Source organism: Harpia harpyja, chromosome 1, assembly GCF_026419915.1.
Source record: "Harpia harpyja isolate bHarHar1 chromosome 1, bHarHar1 primary haplotype, whole genome shotgun sequence".
NCBI classification, from domain to species: domain Eukaryota; kingdom Metazoa; phylum Chordata; class Aves; order Accipitriformes; family Accipitridae; genus Harpia; species Harpia harpyja.
The window spans coordinates 29,523,717-29,546,669 of NC_068940.1; the positions used below are offsets into that span (position 1 = coordinate 29,523,717).

The 22,953-nt window shown below is 52.9% G+C and overlaps 1 protein-coding gene across 1 annotated transcript in view; it reads left to right on the top strand.

The window, feature by feature from the left end:
- The first annotated feature begins 12,625 nt into the window (after window positions 1–12,625).
- Window positions 12,626–22,953, top strand: part of CTNNBL1 (catenin beta like 1) — a 56,439-nt gene continuing 46,111 nt past the window's right edge. The window contains exons 1-2 of the mRNA XM_052782957.1: window positions 12,626–12,767; window positions 20,863–21,051. Of these exons, the coding sequence (XP_052638917.1) occupies window positions 12,738–12,767; window positions 20,863–21,051 (219 nt within the window). The 5' untranslated portion in view covers window positions 12,626–12,737. The remainder of the gene's footprint in view (window positions 12,768–20,862; window positions 21,052–22,953) is intronic.

Genomic DNA, 22,953 nt, shown 5'->3' on the forward strand with positions numbered 1-22,953 from the left:
GCTCCGGGCATCGCTCCGGGCATCACTGGGGAGCTGGTCCCAAGCTGGTGGGTGATGCCCAGCTGCTCTGGCAGTGCCTCAGTGCCCCCGGTCCCCCGGGGACAGGTCTGGGGAGCTGAGGCTGGGGGACCCGAGTGCCTCAAAGGCGGCGTTTGCTCAGGGGGAGCGGGTTTTTGTGTCACACCAGCAGCAGCCGGACGGTGCCGTGCACGCTCCCTCCCCACGTGCTGCTGGCTGTGGCCGCTGGCGAGCTCTGCAGGCAGAGACAGAGAGGAACTTGAAACAGAAAAGATTAAAACCTCCTGAAAGTGCCAATTTATTATTCAGCTCCCTCCACACCTGCTCCCACTCGGCCCCGAGCTGGTGCCGCGGCTGCTGAGATGAAAGTCCCTGTGTGAGGCAGGCGGGTGGGGTTAACACCCTATTACCAGCACCCTGTCCCCAGCACCCTGTCCCCGGAGTCGGTGGGGGCTGCGACTGCTGCATGGGGAGCTCAGGGAGGACTGCAGCGTGTGGCCCCAGGGCCGTCCCCCGGCTCGGGGCGAGGAGGGTGCCCAGCCCAGGCAGGGTGCTGCCCACTCCAGCCCCCCCGCTCAGCCCCTTGTCGGGCTGTCCCCCACGATCCGGCTCTTGGGAGTTAACGGCACCGGCTGCCTGAACGCAGCACAGAGGCTGCTGCTCCATACCAGCTCTAATAGCTCCTATCCATAACCGCCAGCCGCCGGGTGCAGTGAGACCGAGATGGAGGCGCGGGGGGGGCCAGGGCTGGGATGGCGACGGCTGCCTGCGGCAGGCGGCAGCTCCGGCCCTGTGCCACGCGGCGCAGCCCGGCCGGCGGCACGGCCATGCAAGGCGCGCCGGCTGGCGGCACGGGGAAGGCGGCCTCCCAAAATGGGGTTTTTATTACAGCCATACATCACCACGGCGGCCTGATGCGGGCAGACGGCGGTGATTTTTCTTCATGGTTTACAGACAAATGAGGGGAAGGAAAATTGATGTGAACTTTGCTATAGTGAGAGGTCGGGTGCGGGCAGGGAGCTGGTTACGGATGAGCTGGGGGCTGCTGGGGCCACCTGCCCCCGGGTCTCTCCCGGCCCCCTTCTCCAGGCTGGATGGATGGGAGCACCGGCAGCGGTGGGACCGGGAGCATCACGCCCAGTGTGGGGACCGTGCCGCTGCTCCGTGTCACTAGAGGAGGGGAGGGCTCTGGCTTCCCCAGCTCCTCTTCACCCGCAGCATGGTCCCGAGCAGGTGGCTGTGCCTGTCCCTTGTCGGAGGGATGCTCAGCCACTTGGGGGGGAGGACCACGTGGGCAGGGTTATTAATTCCAGCAGATATTCATTAGCACTGCAAACATGCAGCGTCGGGTGGGCTTCTGTCACTGGCTTCTGGCAAGATCTCGACTGCTTTCACCACAATTAAAGTTGCCTCCAAACACCACGGTCCTGCCCAATATAAGATAACAGTTAATACCCTCAAATAGCAACTATCAGCTTCTCCATAAGGCCCATAAATATTAATACAATTCTAATTAGTTCCTTTAAATACATTGCCTAAATTAAGCATTTCCTCGGCAATAAATCAGTGCCAGTTAAGCAGATCATGAGCTCTCCCCGCCTGCCCTATGGCCAGTCCCTGCCTGCCAGGAGACAGGGCCCATGGCAGCCTGGGGCTGTGCCGTGCCATGCCGTGCCATGCCATGCCGTGCTACGTGAGGGCTGGTGGTGCCCAGCCGGCGGTGCTCCCGCTTCGGGAGTTTCAAGCTGCGGGATGGGGAAAGGCAGGTAGGCAGGTTTTGGGGCTGGAGCAGCCGCGAGCCGTTCCACGCCAGGAGGGGTGCTGGTGTCTGCCATCAGTGATTTCCCACCGTCTGATCCCGCACCCCAAAGAGGGCAGCTGGTGCTGCCGGCGGGATCTTGTCAAGAGACTGGAAGAGCACAGTTTGAAAGCACCTGATAAAACCTCACAGTCACAGATATAAAAATAAACCAACCATTAGATTCAAAAGAGGAAAGGGAGCCCAGGCTTCACTGAACAAGCAGAAAGTGCCCTGCGACCTTAATCAGGAGTAATATTGTTAATACATTTTTCCCCAGGTGCACCCAGATTTGCATTCCCAGCAATTTGCACAATAATGAGGCGAGCTGACCATGCCTCACCCTGGCAGCAATCACCTCCAAATCGATGGCGCTGTGCCGGCAAGCTCGTCCGAAAGCTCGTCTGCTCCAGCTGCAGCGGTGCCCGTGTCCCCGGCACTGCTCTGCCCCGGCCGCCCTGGCACACCTGCAGCCCCCGGGAAGGGCTGGCCGCCTCGGGGGGCTGCGCAGCTGCAGGGACCTGCCTGGGGGGGTGCTGGGGGCGGCCGGTGTGTGCAGGAGCCGTGTGCCCAGGCGAGCCCACCACCGCCTCCGTGGAGCCTGGCTGGGTGTTTCTGCCCCGTGCCAGCCTCTCCTGGCCTTCATCCCCAGCTGAGTCATCCTCCTCCTCCTCCCGGGACGTGGCAGCAGTGGCCGTCCTGCTCAGAGCTCTCCCCTGAGCTGGAGGAGATGGGATCCATTCAAAGGTGCTTGTGTGGCCGTGCATGGGGGGGGTGAGTGTGCATGGGGGTGAGCATGTGCACGTGGGGGCAGGCAAGGGGGTGAGCGTGCATGGGTGTGAGCGTGCACGCAGGGGCGTGCAAGGGGTGAGCGAGCGCGGGGTGAGGGCACAGGCTGCAGGTCTGAGTGGGGGGGACGCGGCGTGCATCCTCCCTGCGCTCTGGCGTTGGTGGTACTGGAAAAGAGCAAATACCAAACTCATTTGCTTGAGCAGAAATTAATATGGTGTGAAGCCTGTAGTGGGTGATTTAAGAAGTGCATTTAAAATCTCAACACAAATAGATTTTTTTATAAGGTCAGGAGAAAGATTAAATGCTACAGACAAGCACAGTACTTGCCATTTCCAGTATCACTTTTACCATAAATATTTTGGGCTGGCGCCGTGTCCCTGCACTGCCCACGTGGGTCAAAGCCCGCTCGCCGTGGCACGGCAAGAGCTGCTCCAGGCACGGCGCGGTGCTGGGCAAGCAGTGATGTCCCCAGGGAGGGTATGACGTCTTGCCGTCCTCTTCCTCACGCTGGCAGCCCGATCTCTGCCGGCACGTGGGAGCAGCCAGCGATGCGTCGGGGTCGTGGAGAGAGGAGAGGAGGTGTATGGGGCCACACTGCCGGCAGCACTGGAGGGAGCAGCCGCAGCCGCCCCAGCCCAGGCAGGATCTGGCCCCAGAACCTCTCTGGTGCTGCCACCAGCCTGCAAAGGTGCCGGTGGTGCAGGAGGAGGGGGGGGAGTCGCGCAGCCCAAGCTGTGGTGTCAGCCTGGAGGGGCGTGCGCCCGCTGCCAGCTCCCAGCTCCCCCTCCCATGGCCCGGCAGGGACCAGGATTGATGACAAGAGATTTGAAAGGCTCCAAATGTGGAGGTTATATCGCTGAGCCACCCCCATCCATCATGAGACGTTCATTATTAAGTAACACCCTGCACGCCGGGCTGATTTCACACCTTATCTGAACCCAGCAGCTGTGCCCTAAATCCTGAGTACCGCGACTGTCTGGAGGAATTCGGCTGCCTGTGCTTAAAATTAGTGTTAGCATCTATCATTTCCCCACACCAAATGGCTTTTGTGTCGGCACTTGGCAGCGCTCATTCGTCACCAGGGCTCTGGGCTGCCCAGCTCCGTACCCTCTCCGTCACTGTCACAGGACCCCTCGTTGGCAAAATGTCGCCCAAAGGACAAGTGCAACAGCTTCTCTCCCTTCTGCCATGGCCGGTGGCACTGCTGGTGGTGAGGGCATCCTCCATCCCATGGGCACGGCAGGCGCCAGTTCTGCTCCCGGCGGGGTTGTCCCAGTCCCTCCAGTCCCACCGCAGCCAGGCACGTGGCACGGGCACAGCCTGCAAGCCCTCCCCCGGGCACGGCGGCCTCTCCCCTCCCCTGGCTTGGTGGCTCGCCGCCTCCGACGGTGCCGTGGTGCCAGCCGCAGCCGCATGGCCGGGCCCCTCCTGGCCGCTGCTGCTGGCAGCCATCCCTGGTGAGGAGCTCCTGCCAGGCAGGTGATGCTGGAGCTGTCGGCGTGATGAAAAGCCTCCGGCAGCAATGCAGATAACATACAAGCACAGGTCAGGCGAGGCCCGTGTAGCCCATCCATCAGGCACAGCAGCTACAGGCGCTCCCCGTGCCACCATCTGATGCACGTTATCCGGCACAAATGTGTTTCTTCCCCCAAGGTTAAACGGATGAGTGAGGTTCAGGCACTGACAGCTCTGCCTGCCCCGTGCAAGCGATAAATGAGCTGGAAGAACCAGAGGGAAAAAGAAGGTTTGTTTTCTGTCAAATGCTCCTTTTGATGGTGCTGGCACGAGGACTGCGGCAGCATGGAGATGGGCACGAGGATGGGGATCCGCTCCCGGTGTGGCCACGGTGCAGTCGGCGATGGGCACCGTCGCAGCCGCGTTGGGTGCCACCGTGTCGCCAGCGGTGATGGATAGGTGAGAGCAAGGGCTGAAGCACCAAGCGGCCCTGGCGGTGTAGCCCCAGCATGCTGCCGAGGCGCGCTGGGGCCAGCGGGGATCCGGTGGGACGGCAGCGAGCCAGCACGTCCCCCCCGCCAGCTCCCGCCGATGGCCCCAGGAGCGGTGCCGCGGCGTGGCAGAGCCAGCACTGCAGGGGCCGGCGCTGACCTCTGCGTCTCCTGGTCTGTCCCAGCTTGTGATGCCCAAGGCCTGATCCTGCCTGGGACTGCCTGCCTGCTTTGTGTGCTGCCCGCAGCCACGGCTGAGCCACGGTGCCCCGGGGAGCGTGCCGGGTGGGGGTCCGCCTCCCCGCGCGCCGTGCCTGCCAAGCTGCCGCTGCCCTCGCTCAATGTCACACTTGGAGCCTGTCAACTTGAAAAAAGGTTTGCAGCCGATAAGCGATCGGGCTGTCAGCTGCGGAGTGCCGCTTGCTCGTGATTTACTGCAACGTCGCTAACGGAGCACAGATTTTTCTTAATCTAAATTGAAAACTACTCAAGTAGAAAAATAATTTCATTGCTTCATCTTGAAGGCGGGGGGAGAGGAAGGGGAAGAGCTGTGCCAGGACAGGCAGGTCTGGGGCTGCCTGTGCCCCCCGCGCCCCCCGCAGCTCCGCACCCCAGCCGGGCAGGGCCAGCCCCGTGCTGCCAGCCCCTGTCGCCTTGGGTAGCTCCTACGCCGGGGACAAGCGGCAGCTTCTCCGGCTCGGGCAGTAAAACCCTGTTGCCGTGCCCCCCACCCAAGCCAGGTGGGAGCCACTGGCAGGTGCCCAGGGTTAAGTGGGAGGCAGGAGCTGTGTCCCTATCCGTGGGGCACAGGAAAGGCCTCGGGGCATCCCTGTGGGGACACTGGGCAGTGCCGTGTCCCTGCAGCACCCTGGAGTGGCACAGAGCCACGGTGCTTCGCCATGCCGCTGTGCTCACCGTGCCCTGGTGCTTCGCTGTGCCCCGGCACTCACCGTGCCCCAGTGCTTTGCTCTGCCGCGGTGCTTTTCTGCGCTGCAGTGCTCACCATGCCCTGGTGCTTTGCTGTGCCGCGGTGCTTCACTGTGCCCCAGTGCTTCACTGTGCCGTGGTGCCTTGCTGTGCCACGGTGCTCCCTGTGCCGCGGTGTGGCATGGCAGAGCAGGGCGAGGTGCATCTCGGGTGTGCGGGTACCTCCGATCCCAACGAGGAGGCTTTGACAGTGACGGTGTCTGCTGGTGCTTTGGGTCCAGTGTGCAATCCAGCTGGCAAAGCTGCACACCCGTGGCCCCGCGGACGTGCCGACACGGTGGGTCTGTGGAGGCTCCTGGGGCTCTGGGGTGAGCACCCGAGTCAGCCCTGCATTTGGGAAGGGACCGTGCCGGCTGCCCCGGTGGTTGGGCACACTGTGTGTGGCAGTGTCATGGGGATGCTGGAGCAGCCACCGTCCTCACCACACGGTGCAGGAGGCCCCGGCAGAGCCGGCGCCTGGGCCAGGGCTGCAGGCAGGGTCTCGCTTTCAGCAGCATTGAAGAGCTCATGCTCTGCTTGGAAAGAAAGTCTTAAAACGTCGGGTTCCCCCCAACTGCCCCAGCCCCTTATTAGGGGCCAACAGCACCGGCGGGGATTCAGCGGGTGAGCCACGGGCAGGCAGACACACGCGCGCCCAGCGGTGCCGATATGCCCAGCCCTGACCGATCCGGATTTGCAGCACTAAATACCAGGAGGGGCTGGGAGCAGGAATGGGAATCGGCTGTGCCGGCGTGGGGGTCCCGGAGCACGGCTGTGCTGGCTGGGGGCTGGGCTCGTCCTGTGCAGGAGCAGAATCTGGCCATTCACCACCGTCTGGGAGCTGGGACAGGCCGTGGGGAGGGGGCACCCACCAGGGCTCGACTCTGGGGTGGCGGGGCACAGCCTGGTCCCAGCCCCGCTCACCGCCTGCCGGGCTGTGCCGCAGGCCCCCGGTGCTGGTGGACGCTGGCACAGGTGGGGACACGCTGCCTTGCGCAGAGGGATCGGCAATTTGGAGTGCAAGTGAATTCTGGGAGCATTTGCTGAGCTGGATAATAACGTGCCCAGTGAGCTGCATCCCAAGCACGCCACCAAATTAAAGGAATTTTTTTCCCCTTTAATTTAAAAGTCACTGTTGGGAAATCTCTGTCGGCCTCCGCAGTGATTTCCCCCCAGGCTGCCTTTCTGGAGAAATCTTTAATTTTGATTGTCACACTTTGTGGAGTTTAACTCGGGGAAGCAGAGCCATAAATAAGGTGCCGCTCTGGCACAGATGCTCCAGCTGTGCTGGGACAGCGAGCAGCACCGGAGCGGGCGGGAAGGAGGGAGCAGTCTGGCCATGGCCATGGCCACCCCACCGGGGCTCGCAGGCACTGGCCACCCTCACCCCTTGCACATCTTCCCCTGCTTTCCCCCCTGCCCACCCTCTCCTCTGCTCACCCCAGCCTCTCACAGCCTGATTTCACAGGTCAGCTCCTTTTAATTAGCGAGGTCCCACCCCCCCCCCCCCCCGCCTGCCCGCCAAACGAATCGGCAGGTTCATGAAAATCTCATTAACCTTAATGCCACAGCTGGCTTCTCCCGCCAGCACCTGCACCTCCCGGCCCCTGTGGTGCTGGCCGGCTCGGCAAGTGCTCTGCCCTGGCACCCCGGCACCCCACACCCTGGGACCCAGCACTCCAGGACCCAGCACCCCGGGACCCTGGCCAGGAGCCATGGCAGGCATTGCACCAAACCCCTTTGGGCTGGGAAGGCGGCACCAGAGAGGGAGGGCAAAGGCTGCAAGTTTTGCTCCGCGCTCTGCTCTGTCACCGGAGTGCCTGGCCCTCGCAGCCCCGGCTCGGCCGGCCATGGTGCTGTGCCGTGGGGCTGGAGCAGGCATCGCAGTCATCCCAGGGTGGGAGGCAGCTCCCGGGGCCGTCCCGGTGTCTCCGCTGCCTCCAGCTTGGTGGAACCGGCATGCGACCCTGGAGAAGGGTCTCTCCTCTCCCTGCTGGGGCCTTGGGAGGGAATCGCCTGGCAGCTCCCTTAGCAATTAAGAAAAAGGGAAAGAAATGCAGGCACCTCCCTTTCGGCACGGAGTGCGGGGGTGAGCTCTGGAAAGGTTACAGCCCATTTGCATTTTACCCTTCGGTAATTTCAACGCTTACGGGTGCAATTAAGAGGCAAGCCTGGCGTTATGAAGCTATCAGTGTGGAGAGACCTGAATACTAACAAACTCCCGTGCGTGCTCCCATCCCAGGCCATCCGATCTATCTGTGATAACGCCGCAGTAATGCTGGCAGATTTCTACTGGCCACAGTAATGGGCCTCGACCACATTAAACGCACATTTTTTAACTCGTCTGATAGCCCAGCCCTCCCCAAGCCATTCAGGGGATGGGTTCGGTGCTCGCTGCGGGCAGGTCACAGACAGCCACGGAGGCGAGCTGGCATTGGCGTGGCAGGATGGCGGCCATGGCAGAACCGGGGCTGGGCATGTGCCGTGCTCATCGCCCCAACAAAGCGTTTGATCCAACGTCGCGCTCTGGAAGAAGAGCCCCAGGCCTGCTTTGTTTTACAAGCAAACCGCCAATGTGGCAGTGCTGGCCGGACCCAGACACCCAGCACGGCCCCGGTAGCACATCCCTCCCGCGGGATGGGGGCTCCTCCGCGCTCGGCAGCCCCCTGCCCTCCCACGGGGGGACGGGGGGCTCTGCAGCCATTCCCTTTCTCCTGCTTCAGTGGGATGCTGGGCTTGGAGAATGGCCGTCTTCCCCTTTAAGCTTCATCCCAGTTTAATTGGATAGTTTTGAGCCCCGGCTCATGATTTCTGCAGCAATTTGGTCTGAGATTTCTTTCTTTCCCTCCATTATCCACTCTGATTAACTCAGCTGCACCTGTCAGCTTTTATTCGGCGGCGCGGGGAGCGCCTGCAAGAACCTGTTAAAATGCATGAGTTTTATCACAGCCACTCTTTCCTGGCCAGCGATGCTGAACTGGGAGGGAAGGGGCTGCAGGGAGCGGGGCTGCGGCGGGGGGGAACAGCCGTCGGTTGCGGGAGCCCCCGAGGCTGGGGTGCGGGTGCTGCGGGAGTGCCGGCGTCCCCCTCTCCGTGCCAGCAGCGCGGGGGAGCCCGGCTGGGAGCTGGCCCAGACTGGTGGCTCCCCAGTGGGGAGCCCGTGGGGTGCAGGCAGCTGCGGGCAGGGCCCTGCTGCCACCCTCCGCTGCCAGGGTGCTCGGTGGCTGCAGCTTTTCCGCTTTGCAAATGCTCATTTTACATTCCAGCTATAACTTGTTCCCTTTTTCTCATTTTAATAAAAACGAAAGCATCCGGAAACACTGCTGCACCCAAGAAAGAGCGAGATCTGACATAATTAAAAAGTGGCTTCAATCAGGCTGTTTTCCTAATGGTTTGTCGTATCAGCCCACACCGCCCTGCACCCCCCTGTGCTCCCAACCCCCTGAGGCATCATTTACATTTCTTAATAACCCCTCATTAATATTCATGACGTGGGGAGGGTAATAACGGCTGAGTGCACACCACTAATTCAATTTCAGCGAGCCTCAGTGTGTTTAGTTAATCACCGGGGGACCAGGGTTACTCAGTACAATTATTTATTCGGAATTAGATCTTGAGGCATCTGGATTGAAACCTGAACTCAGAATAAAATTAAACCGGGATTCTCCTCCTTGCCCCCTCCTCCCGCCACCGCTCCCAGCTGCGGTGCTGAGCATCCCCCCACTGCCCTGCCGTGCTGAGCCGAGGAACCGGAACCGTTGTTTCCATACCGGCACTCGTGCCATGCTGCCAGCTGCAGCTTCTCCCCATCACCAGTGGCTGCTGGGTCCCGGCTCCTCCGTGCCTGTCCCCAGGGCCAGAGCCACAGCCAGGGACACCGTGGTGCCAGCTGAGCCGCCACCAGCCCTCTGTGCCTGTTTGTGCTGGCGTGGTTAGGGGAAAGGGGTCGGGAAAGGTCCGGTTTGGGCTGTCCTGAGACACCCTGGACCCCTGGGGGTGTCCCCGAGGGAGTGGGGAAATGTGCTGTAGGTCCCATCACCTCCGGCCGGGCAGTCCTGGGGCTGCAGGGACACGGTCAGCCCCGAGGGCACCGGCGATGCCCTGGCCCCTGCCGAGGGTGGGTGCCTGGGGATGTGGAGCCGGCTTCTGCTAGGGTCCTCGCTCTCCTGACCTAGCTAAGTTGCAGGGTTTGCTCCAGCCTGTCCAGAGCCTCCAGCCCCTTCCCGCAGCTCCCCGGGAGAGGCTGGTGCGGGCCTCAAGCAGAGCCCACCACCCAGGGCGACCGGCTGGTCCCCATCCTTTCATTTCCTTGAGGGCTTTTTTTATACTTTGATTTTGCTCTTGGTTTTGCTTTTTAAGTCAATATTTTGTCCCCGTGCTCCAACTCCCCTTATTGGATAAAACCTCTCTGTTATTGAATCCTGCCCTGCAGCAGCTTAGTGGGAATTGGGTTTCCTGGGCAGCAATACGGCCGTTTCGGAGTGTGATGAGGCCAGCAGAGCACGGGGACAGGAGGGGGCACGGCAGGAGCTGGTGGCTGTTTCAAAGACAACTGTATGGTGCTGCGCTCTGCGGTTCCCCACGCTGCCTTCCTCTCACTCAGCACCCCCAGGGCTCGCAGCGCTGGGCAAAAACTTCACAGCAAAGGGAAAGCCTTTGCAGGTTACTTCTGGATGTTGTTTGCAGATAGAGCAGGGCTTTAAGGACAGCCTGGGGACGAGGGGTGCGTGGGCCGGGACCCTTCCCACGGCAGCACGACGGCTCGGCGGATCCATGGGGCTCCTGCCCGCTCTCCGCTGCCATCCGCCTCCTGTGCTGCCGCCTGCCAAGCCCTGCCATAGCCGGTGCTCCGGCTACGTCCCCAGCCACATCCCAGGGGCTTCGACTGTCCTCCCCGCGTGGCAGAAGGGACAGGAGGTGCTGGTGCCCAGCCTCTGGTCTGCATTCATTCCTTTCAGTGCTGGTGCTTTCACAATTGATTTGCTTTCGCAGGTGTGGGGTGGTGGGCCGTGCCTCTGCTGGATTTCCAGCCGTCAGGGTGAGAAACGGCATCTGAGCTTTTGTGCCTTTCCCACGAGGCTATAGATTCCTGGCTATCAAGTTATATTTAAGCCAGTTAACCCAGCAGCCAATTCTCAAATTCCTGACTTTGTTTTTCTGAATGTCCCCCCTGGCCTCACGGTCCTTCCAGGGAAGGGAATCGACCATTTTCCATCCCTTTGTCTAATGAGGAGAAGCTTCAGGCGGGAGGTGCCGGCCTCGCAAGCTGTGTTCATGTTTCTTTTCTCCGATTTGAAGATTATTTCCTTTGCCCTCCCCCAACACCCCCACCCAGTGCTGGGCGCATTTCCCTGTCTGCGTTTGCACACCGATGCTGCCAGCAAACCCTCGGTGTCCCAGGGCTGCTGTCGCTCTGCCTGCCGCACACCGAGGCCGGCAGCCCCCCCCCAAATCAAAGTACCGATAAAGGGGTGTTTGCGGCTTGTGAGCCGGCGGCGTGGTTGTGCCGTGCCCCCCCATGCCAGCGCTGCACACCAGCTCCTGCCGCTGGGTCTCCTGGCTCCACGCCGTGGGTGCGATCGTGGTGCCCGGTGTTTCCATCTGTAGATGGAGGGTCAGTTCTTATCTCCCGCTGCACTTCATGTGTTTTACAACTGCTCGTTGCTTTTATTGCCGTCGCTGGTCAGGCTTCCCAATAGCTGTATCATGTCCCCAAGTATGTGTCAGTACTCTTGGTGTGACTGCAAATGTTCTGGTTTCACAGCTGGTGAATTATCTGAACGCCCAATAAAGGAAAGCCAGCTGATCCAATAATTATCTTCTATTTATCTCGTCTTTAAGATGCAGATTTGTTGAGTTAATTTTGTCATGACTGATATCTCCTATATTTTAGTGAAACAACGGGGGATGTGAGGGACTTCTTTGAAACCATTATATATATTTTTAATTTCGTGAGTGTTCTCAAACCACACTCCTACTGAGATAACTGCATAATAGCTATGATCATTATGTTATGAAAAATTATTTTAGCTCGAAACTGTTTTTTAAAGCATAGTTGAAATAAGTTCAATAAGATTTTGGCCAAGCTGACTCTCTTCTAATTATTCATATTTGTTAAATTGAAAAATGCCTCTATCTGTCTGTTGTTCTGCATCTTGTTGAATTACAGAACTATTTGTCACGACCTCAGCAAACAGAGGGACTGTCACGTCCCCTCCTGCTGCATTCAGTGCTCAGTTATTGGCCTGTTTTCAAGGTGACAGCGGTTAATGATGCTGTATATAAATAGAATTGTGTTGTCAATACATGCTGGCAACAGCCTCCTGCATTTCCAAGCCAGCCTCAGCCCCGGGAAGGATCCGCAGAAGGTTACGGAAAACGTGTCAAAAGAAACCACTGGTTTTCGGTGCCTCTGCTCCGCAGCGGTGAGGGTCAGCTCCTGGGGGGGCTCCGCTGGGACACCCCGCTCCCCCGGGACACCCCACTCCCCCACCCCGGGGTGACGGCAGCCCCGGCCCCACGCAGCGCCCGGCTCCGGTGGCACAGCTGCCGACGGGACCCAAGGTCCCGCTTCACCGGGGGCACCAGGCGCTCGCCCTGCTCCCCCCACGGGGCACGGCCGCCCCGCGGGGCTGCGGCTGGGGGCAGGGAGGGTCTCCGAGGGCTCGTGGGGGGGCCCTGGCACCCCGGAGGGGGCTCGCCCTCTCGCTGTTCTGCAGCAGGCAGCACGCTTTGCCACTCTCCCCCCCCGTCTCCCTCGGTATCAGTCGGTCACGTTTCGCTCCGGCCCAGCAGCTCCCCCGACCAGGCCGACGCAGCAGGCCGAGCCCGCCGTGGGAGGGGGCGGGAGGTCTCGGGGGCGGCCCAGGGCCGCGGTGGCCGGGCCGGGGGCAGAGCAGGGTCCAGCCCCCGGGGCCCCCTGAGCCGCTGGGGCTGTGGGGTGGCCCCCGGGGCCGGCCCGGCCCACGGGACGCGGCTGCCGCCCACCCCTCACCCACGCCGCGGCGGGGCTGCCCGGCCCCCTCCCGTTCTCAAGCCTCCCGGGGGCTGCTTTGCGGCAGTGTGGCGCCTCTCGCTTTCCGTCAGCGGCCCTCCCGCCTCGCTTTCCGGCAGAGTGGCGCCCTCCTGGCTCGCCTGCGCTCTCTGCCTTACGGCACGGTGTCGCGCGGCCCCGGTCGTTGGCGACAGTTTCCCGGTGGCGGGGCCCGGTCGGTGCCATGGACGTGGGGGAGCTGCTCAGCTACCAGGTGAGCGGCCCCGCGGCGGCTCCCGGGGCCGTGGGGGGGGCACCGAGCGGAGCCGGCGGTGGCGTGGGCCCGTCAGGTGGGAGCGCTGGGTGCGCGGGGAGCAGCCCCGGCCCTTCGCTGCCGCCCCGCCGGGGAGGGACGAGCGCGGCCCAGGCCGGGCCGTGCTGGGGGGTGGCAGAGGCCGAGCCCCGGAGCCCCGCTGGCGCGGCAGCCCCCGGCCCGGTGCCGCTGCAGCTCCGGCCGCGGGCCTGGGACGGGCCGCCGCGCAGAGCTTGCCCAGCCGCGCCCGGTGCGCTCTCGGGGCACCCGGTTACTGTGTCGCGGGGTTTTGGGGGCCCCTGCCCCCCCCCTCCCCCCGCTTCGAGAAGCGGTGCCCCAGTGGGAGCCGGTTACCGGGGGGGTCTGCTGATGCCGTGTCTCCCACAGACCGGCACGGTTTGGTGTCTTCGCTGTTCCCACAGCAAAGCCTGTGCTTGTTGCGTGGCTTGCGGTCTCGTTCTTTTTTTTCTACCTGTTTTATGACAAAACCCATTTAATTTGATTTTTACCAAAGTATTCTGAAAAAGTTTCCCGTCTTATGAAAGTTTCCTTTTATCTTGTGAGCGTTTTTCTCCTCTTGGCATGTGATTGTTGCTTATTCGTCGTTTGGAGGTCAGTTTATAAGCAGATGCGGTTAATCGTGTATTTATTTTCAGGAGAGTGGATTTGGCGTGTTCCCCTGTGGATTGGGGAACGAGAGCGCTGGTTTGCAGTAATGTTTGATGCTTCCGCTGTGATTTGTGCACGCAGTAGCATTGGCTTGTTACTTAGGCAAGCTGCAGCAGTGGTGTTTCCCTGCTGAATCAGTGGGTAAGAAAAGCACTCTAAGACGTTATCTACCTTGAAAGTAATTGAGTGTGGGAGTTACATGACAAGATCTACTTAATTCAGAACACAGGATTCTTTATGGAACTCCTTCCTATGTGCCATCCTCTTATGCATTAGTCTGTGGAGGCACCACAAGTGTTCAGAGGCAAAAAGAGCATCCTGCTGTTCAGGACATGTCTGTACTTTCAGAATGTGTTATTTTGGGATGCACAGGGAAAGTTACCTTTGGGTTTGAGAAATTTGCCTTCTTCTTTTCCCAGTGGCATCAAAATACTCTGGAGTATGGCTGTAAGAATAGCCTTTCTCTGAGAACTCCACTAGATTCCTACTTGATTCAGCTCCAGGATGTTTTCTTCTGTGGATTGCTCTGTCTGTCTCTAACATCCTTCCTACTTCATCCATTTGTGTGGTGCTGATGGCATAGTCCTGCCGTTCTGAGACCTGCCCTACTTCTGTATTTCTCTGCCTACCATTTTTCTGTGATTTTTCAATAACAAATTAGAATGATCATTTCTCATGTTCCTTTAGTTCTTTGGTCTTCTCCGCCTCAGTTATGGTTAATGATGCTGTCCTGTACTTGTTCTGTGATGCAATTTATACCTAAGGCACAGAAAAGTAATGCGATTTATACCTAAGGCACAGAACGGTAAACCTGCGCTGAACTTCTGTTTGTTGTAATTTTTTAACCAGGTTCTAGTTTGAGTTTTTGTTTGTTGGTTTTTCTCTTTTTCTGAAATTTGAAGTCCACAGGATTCCCTTCTGCTCTGGAGGAAAGTGTGCATCCACTTTGCTTTGATCACTTTGATTTTGTACAGCTTTCTGTTGGATGAGCTTTCTATATGGCATTGTGGGTAATTGCTTATGACAACGTGGGGCTGTATTCTGTGGGGGCTAGAGGTAAAGAAATGCTGCTTAGCTGCTGGGTATTTAAATTTTAATTTCATTTCTTGCTGCTGAAATTATTCCTAGCTGTGGGACAAACCATTCTGCAGCTTTCAACCAACTACTGAAATTGTTCCTGAAGGGTTTGTCCTGGCTCTGTGCTCTTCTGGTCTCTCACCTGAATACAGATGATTCTTCTGTCAGTAGATGAGATAATGCTTCAGAGTAAGTGTTGGATTTCAGTATCACTGAATGCAGACCTCCAGAATTAGGTACAATGGTGAATACAGGTGAAAGGAGGGGAGGAGCAGAAGGCAGATAAATAGCTCTGATTCTGAGAAAATGAGATTCCCTTCTGTGAGGGCAATTCTGGCTGAAAGGTAGAAAAAAAAGTTGGAAACAACAGGTTTCGCTGCCTCCCAGCCTGCGTGGGTCGGGCGTCTGCCACGGCTCTCAGAGACAGGCGAAGCAGGTGCCCTCCTGTATAATTTTTAGAAATGTACATTCTTGTCCACTGAATGAATAAAATTCAGAATAATCAGACTTCTGTTGTGCCTGTGCCACAGAGAGGACGCTGACTTGTGCGTGGCAGATAAATTGACTTAGTGTTGCTCCAGGCTGCCTGCTGTACCCAGCTGACAGGCTGCTGCCCCTGGGAGGAGGCTGGCTGCTACAACAGCCCCTCACCTGCTCCAGTTTTCTGTCTGGAGTTGTAAGGTTAACTTGAGCACGGGTCTGGGAGGTTTCCTGCATTGGGCTGAGCAGCAGGCTGGCTCAAGATCTCCTCATTCATCCTGGGTGCAGGGGTGGCACCAGCTGTCAGACGGGTGGGCTGGATGATGGGTGGTGTACACCTCTGCTGTCTGATTTTAATCTCTTGCTGAAAATGAGTCGGTCTTCTCAGCTTCCCTCAGCACAACCCAAAATAATTGCTTTTCTCTTACATTATTTTGAATTTGTCTCCTCTAAATGCCTAATCTGTGCCCTTGCTTAATCAAGAAGATGTTCTCCCTCACTGCCAAACTTGGCATGGAAGATTCCGGGCACTGTGCCACCAATTCAGCACCAAGTGTCTGTCAGAGTGGGAAAAGGAACCTCTTGTAACAAAAAATACAATTAAACAGCACCTGGCAGTTTATACAAAGCTCAGGAATCCATAAACTTTATGTGTTGCTGCAAAACAGTTGCAGATGGTCTAAACTGATGATTAAATATTGCTGCTGTTCTGCCCAGAAAGACTGTGCCCAGATCCTCTGTGTCTGGCCTCCGGTTACGGAGGGTAATTAAGGGGACAAAGCCAACTCCGGTTCTTTTCAGAGATCTCTTTCAATTGTCTTGGGAGGGAATAAGGGAGATTATTTTAATTCTCATTAAATGCAGATTTCACCACTGTGAGTGATCATTACAAATTGCTAATTTTTTAATGGAATATTAGTAAAATTGAATAACAGAAGAAGCAGTAAATAATGGGATGAAGTCTGACTTCACCGAGCTGGGTGATCTCCTCGTTGTTTGAATGGGTTGAGTGCAGTTTGTAGTGGGATGGATCTCCACGTATCAGTGGAGGCACATCATAATTTCTGCTGCTGGTATAGATAATTTACTGTAAATTTGCAATGCAGCGGATGCATCTAATGGCAGAGGCAGCTCAGCCGAGCAGGTCATTGGCGACTTACAGCCTTATTAACCTGGTAGCTCTTGTCCTGCCTGCGGGTTAAAGCGAGGAGCTGTCACCGGCTCAGCTGCTGGGGAATACAGGTCCCATGCTACAGAACTTGTGTTGGTACCCTAATGGGGTCGCAAGTGAATCTTTAGTTTACTTTTTGATGTTTTACCTTTGGCCACTGAACAGGGGCATGTGTAGAAGTCTGTGAAGGAAGATCCCTGCCCTGCGCACCTCCCCGCAGGGGTCCCGATGGCCACGCTCCTCGTGAGCAAGTCTGGGACAGGGGTTCATTCTCTCTGAAAGTAATAATCTGTATGCATGTAGGTACCGTGCCCATCTTCCGTTTCATTTGCCTCAGTTTGTATGATTTTGGAGCTCTTGGGACTTCCTGAGATTTCCGGATTTTCCTGGTGCCAGTTCTTCCAGTTTTTAATGCTCATCCTGCGCCATTTAGAAGTGTTGTGCTTCAGGAAGAAAAAACAACGGAAAGTAAGATTGATAGTAGCCTGGTTTATCACAAATGTTGGAAACCAAATTAAGAAGTTAGTGAAGATACCTCTGGAGATTTGGACCTTGCTTTCAGGAGTCCTAAATTGACAGCTAATGCGTAGCTTTTCTGCAGTGGCTCTTCTGAGCAGGCGGCAGCCGGCTGAGATGCGGTCACAAAAGAAGCTGCATCACTTATGAAGATTTATTTCAGATTTCATTAACAAATAATTTCTAAGCTTCACAGTAACAAGGTTACTTACAAAGCAGATGTCTTAGTAATACGAAACTCCATTACTGAGACTTCTGTAAACCTTCCTGATGTTTGGAGAAGGCTGGAAGCGATCAGGGGCCTAAACAATAGGTTTTTAGATTCTGTGGGATACTTAATCCTGATACTAATGTGCAATCACTGCTTTGAGGGAGACCAGGCAGGGGCCCTGGGCAGATCATTGTTCTTCAATTTAGGATGTCATTTCTCTCACCTTTACAGCACAGAAGGCGGGTGCTTGTTGTTTTTGCTGCCCGGACCAAGGGGCAGGCTCTGTGTTACGTGTCTGTGCACAAACGATGACCCGTGTCTGGTGTGTATTTCTGGAGGAGGTCTGCCACCCGAAGCCTGGGACCCAGGCTGTAACAGGTTAGGATATGTCAGTGAACATCCAAAGCAAGTACAGCTAAAGACTAGAAGAGAAACAGAAAGATAATTCCGCCTTTACCAATCACCAGCTTTTGTTTACTTTATTGTATTTTATAAATGTCAGCTTTTTAAAAACCCTTTTGTATTTGTTGTTATTTGTGTAGTGATATCAGTGTTAGATTTAAATGAAAATGTGTTCAGAATAAATTACTGTGAATGCACTGCATTCAATGGGAACAAAATTAAGCTTAACTAACAAAACAATTTAAAAATGCTTTTCTTGTGCATTTTCTAATGAATTCCATCTTCTTGCCAAATGCACCTTAGCACAACTGAGTAAAAAACCCCACATTTTATTTATCAAGCGATTAACTTTCCCTTTTCTACCAGAAAGGCAAAACTTGTGTAGATGTGTGTGAAGCTATGAAATTATTTAAATAAATGTGTTTAGACAAAATATATGTGTTTGCTTAGCAAAACGCACCAGTTTCAGTGCAACAATGTACTTGCTTAATTCTTGTTGGTTGGTAACAGTCCTTCAGAAAATACAAATGCAAACCAAAGATGAAAATCAACGAACAGAAGCTAATGCTTGCCTTAAATCAGTTGTTCATGACTGTGCATCTCTTGTAAAATGAGCAGAAACCCAGGTGTTTCACTTATGCCTTGATTTCTTAGTTTTAATAGTGCTGGCTGGAAAACTGCAATATTCTTAGTAAGGTTTTGCGTAACATCAATAACAAAAGGAAAAACCTTAATGCCTGCTTAATAGCGTTTGCCCGGGAATTCAGTTACTGTCTATTGCCAATATGTTGGCAGCATTAATAATTGCATGCAGGGCACTTCCATAATTTATCATAATGATTTCTGTTATGTATTATAGAAGATTCCTCCCCCCCAACAATGAATAAATACAAAAAAGGATAAAATAATTGAGATTGAAACAGGGTGTAAATTCTGATACTAAGGATTGTGTACTCGGAGGAAATGGGGCTGGTTTCACGATGGAGTTTTAATTTAGATTTTGTTCTGGTGATATAGTCTCTTCCCATGGTACATTACTTTGCATCTGACAAACCACCGTGTCCCTTGGTCCCTCATTACAGCTGCAGTCTCATTGAGGTTTTTGTTCCTTTTTTAATGTTTAGAAATGAGAGTGAGGAATGAAATTGTGACTCCCTAAATTAGGAACATCCAAGGCAAGTCTTGCAGGGCTTTTTGCTGTAAATTTCAGGACTTTTTATGTCACTAATTCCTATATCTGTGTTTGTAACATTAATCTGTCAAAGGTGGTTTAGGATGAATTGGGTATTATTGAGGAGCGAGTGGAAGGACATACGAAGGTCAGAGACCTCTGTGCCATTAAGGGCACTGAGTAAGGATTATGTATTTACTGAAGTTTTTTCCTTAGATGATGTCATTTAGAAGAGCACCTTTTTTTCTTTTTCTTTTCTTTATTGGTTTGCTGATTGCTTGGGGAGGGTTTGAATTATTGGTTGTTGACAATGACACATTTGTTTCCAAATGGATCTATGTGAAATTATATTTTAATGTACCTAGAAGATAAGTAATAGGAATCTGCTTTAAAAAACCCCCAACAACAACAACAAAAAAATCCCAACCCACAAAACCCTCCAAGCAAATAGATTTTTCATTTCAAAGAATTTCCAGGTATGCTTCTACTTTATGGCTATTGAATTATGAGCTGAGTAACTGCTTTAAAAGTGCATGGGAGCACTTTAGAAGAGTTTTAAGTCAGGAATGTACCATCCATAATGGAAACAGCAGAGAAGATGTAGGGAGAAAGGAGATAGATAACAGAGTTTGAATAGGTCTAGCTGGGAGCAAGTGTCTAGAGCTTTGATTTGTGCTAATATGTTGTCTGGGAAACTTGATTCTGCATCTTCCTCGAAGTGGACAACATTGTAACCCTGAAAACAATGTGATCTTGGTCAGTCTGCTGTGCAGTTTGCTTCTCATTATAATTAATACTTCAAGTGCTTTTCGGGGTGGTCCTCTTTTGGTTTGGGTTGTTTTGTTGTGTTTTTTTTTTTTTTCCTTTTACATCTCTCCTGAAAGCAGAGTTTTCTTGAGAGCAGAGCTTTTATTTGCTGGTTTTTCATTTATATTGCAATAAATCTGTAGACTGGGTTGTGCATAGAAGCAGTCGTAGCTGGTCTGCAGCATGTGCATCGTCATCGGAATCGTAGCAGGATTGGCTGAAAGATTTATTGCCCTCTGGGGCCCATGAGTTCCCAACCTGCTAGGGAGCTGGAAGTTCCTACCTTGATGCCTGCACTTGTGCTGGGCCTGGCAGGAGCATGACAGTGTCATCTATTCCCTCTGCATCTTTCTTTGAATCAAAACTGAAAAGAATCCGTTTCTCAGTTAAAAAGCAGGCCTTATGTTCATGAAAGCATGATGTGACTTTTATGCTTTTAGACAAAGGGTCCCACAGAGCAGAAGAGTGGGGTCTTCCTGCCAGAAAATGTTTTGTGAAATAGGCTGGACAAATGTTAGACCTAATGGGGTTATGAAATCATCTACCAGGCAACTTGAGCAGTGATAGAAAGTAAAAATATTTTTCTTATTGTTTTCATTGTTCTTAACACACAGGCTCCTTTTAAATAGTAAAGAATTAAACTTTGTTTTCCTGTAGTTATAGTGCATGGAGTACTTCTGTTCCAGCTTGGTTGTCCTTCAAAAAAAAAGAGAGACCAAATTTAATATCCTTATGGTTTTTGAAGGGAGAGTTTTTCCTTCTATTGCAAATGCATTCATATGCTTTTTGCCTAAATTAAAACATGGGATGAGGGTTAATGGACTTTTTCTTGTCCCTGGCAAATTACGTTTATTTTTGACAATTAAACAGAAATTGTGGAATAAAATAATAGGTTGTTCCAAGCAAACTGTAAAAGCACGGGCACCACTTAATCTGGTGCCAAGCCCCTGCAGAATTGCAGCAAGCAACAGTACTCCTGTCCTGCGTACTCTGAATTAGGTTCCGATTCTGCATTCAAGTGTCAGCAAACTTTCGACAGAAGGATGGGTGAAGTCAAGGTGAATTAGGATTGACACAAGAATTCAATATAATCTCATATACTAGGTGGGTAAAAAATTATCTTTCACTGCTACCTGCTTGAGCATATTGGTCTTCTGTCTGTAAAACATGAGGTTGTCTCAGCTGACTTAGCTGATTCCTGATCATTAAGATGGTCAGCTGTACAGACATTGAACAGTTTGGTTTGGCCACTTCTTATTGTTGCAATACTAGTCTTTGCTGCCTATGACGATATTTTCCCATGAGTCATGTTCATAGATCAAACAAGGTAGGATGTTGACATAGCTCTTGGCAGAGCCATTCATCTACTCATGTGACGTTCCACTTCACTAAATTAATTTCCTTCCTAGTTTTCAGAGTTGTTAAGCGTTGTGTAAGCAAATTTTTTAAACAACTTGTAAGAATTTCCTCAGTATGTCTTGTAATACTGGTATTTTGGTTTGCAAGGGTCACAAAAGACTTGTATTCATTCACCTTATTTCTCTGACTTTAGCCTAACAGAGGGACAAAAAGACCCCGTGATGAAGAGGAAGAAGAAATCAAAGCACGTCGGAAACAAGCTAGTGCACGAGAGCACAGTCGTCACAGGGAAGAGGAGTCTGTTGCGCTGGAAGAAACTGATGATGAGAAGAAGAAACTTCTTCAGATAATTGAGAGGGATGGAGAAGAGGAAGAGGAGGAAGTAAATCACTAGTATCCAGTGGGAAAGGGGAGGTGGTGGGAAATAAGCAAACACTAAATCACTTCTCTGTGACTTCCATTTCTTACCATGTAGATGATGACACTAGCTGGTGATTTTTCACATGCCTCGTACAGCTTAAGGTTATGGTTTTACTTTCCTGCCCTGCGGGGTATTCATTATTTTCAAACAGGACTTCTCAAAGATATCCTCTGAAGGTTTAAAGGAGGGGGGCAAAAGGGAGGGGGAAGGGGAAGCTTTCAAGCCTAATCTCTGTTTTAGGCTGGGAATACCCAAATCACCTCCTAAAATATATTTTTAGGAAATAGTTTCTGTATTCTAACCAGTTTCCTAACTATTGTTCTCATCAGTACCCCTAGCCATGCAGCTTCTGCCACTCTCCCCCTCTTTGTAGCTGTACAGCAGCAGCAGCAAATAAACAAACATTCTTCTATACAAGAAAGGTCTTGGGTCAGAGGAGGGGGATAGCAGCTGTCAAGGGAAAATGATTTCAAGCCTTGGAGACAGAAATCCAATGCAGCATTGGCCTTTCTGCCAAGGGCTAGGGAAAAGATCACTTTATAAATGTGACACATGGATTGGTATAAATCTAGAAGATATTTGCTTCCTGCTGTCTGTGTCCTGTTTGATAAAAAAAACAAGCAATATTCACCACTGCAGAATCATGTAGGTTTGTAAAATATCATTGTCCTTTGTATACAGCATTGCTAGCATTCGTCTCTGAAAATCTCCCTTGGTTTTTTGATGTTGAGCTATTGCCATTACAGTTGTTGCTGATAGTGGAGAAGGATAATGCAGGATTTTTGTAGCATTTGAGCTCCAGTGAGGACGAATGGATGTGGCTAAAAGTCCTCTTGACTGGCTAGAGTCTTGTGGATTCCTGCAGTGTACAAGTCCCTCGTCTTTGTCAAGTGCAGTTCTCCCATCCAGACATTTTAAGGGCTGGAAGTCCAAGGTTTCTTTAGAACCAAAACCTCTTGTTTATTATCTTGGAATGCAGTTAATGTAAGTGCCATCAAAATGTACTTTGTACCAGTAAATTTGATGGAAAGAAGCTAATTTGCAGGACACTGTAATACTGAATTCAAATTAAATACAAGATACAAATGGAGATATTGTAGTGATGTATGTTAGAGAAAGCAAAGAGTCAAATGAAATAGAGGGAAGCAGTGTCAGCATGTGTGACAGTATCTTTGTGGATTGAAATCCCATTGCAGGAAGAATGTGGTTTGGGCACTGTAGTATTGATTACCTGAACATGAGTGGGATGGTGACATGAGTGGGATGGTGCTAAAACAGGTTGGGCCTGAGAACGTAGGAAATCCAATAATAATGGAAGACTTGGACTGGTGTTATTATTGTAATGGAGTTTGCTGAAGAAATAGAAATTTTCTATCTTGTACAAGATTGCTGCTTAGAGTCGCTAACCAAAGAATCTTCAACATCAGAAGCAACTCTTGATTTAATCCTGAACAGGAGATGGGACACAAAACTTGGCTTAAGATGTGAAGGGGTCTGGTTTGTTTTTTGTTTTGAGAACTTCTCTTTAACAGTGATTGTAACATAGGCAAATAGAGGAGAGGGAAGAGGTTACACGGGAAAATCTGCATCATCAGTGTTTTAATAAAAGAAGTGCATTAAAATAATGAAACAAACAAAATAACAGAATCGTGTTTGTAGGTGTCAGGGAGGTAACTAAAGTTATATTACTGCTGTGCAGTAAATGTATAATGCCAACTGAGAAACACCTTAGAAGAACTTAAAAAAATAAAAAGAAATTACTCGAGTAAAATATTGATTATTTTTTTTTTCCTTTAGAAAAAGACTTTAAAATAGAAGTGAAAGCTTATCCAAGTGAGGAAAATACAAAAGAACATAAACTCA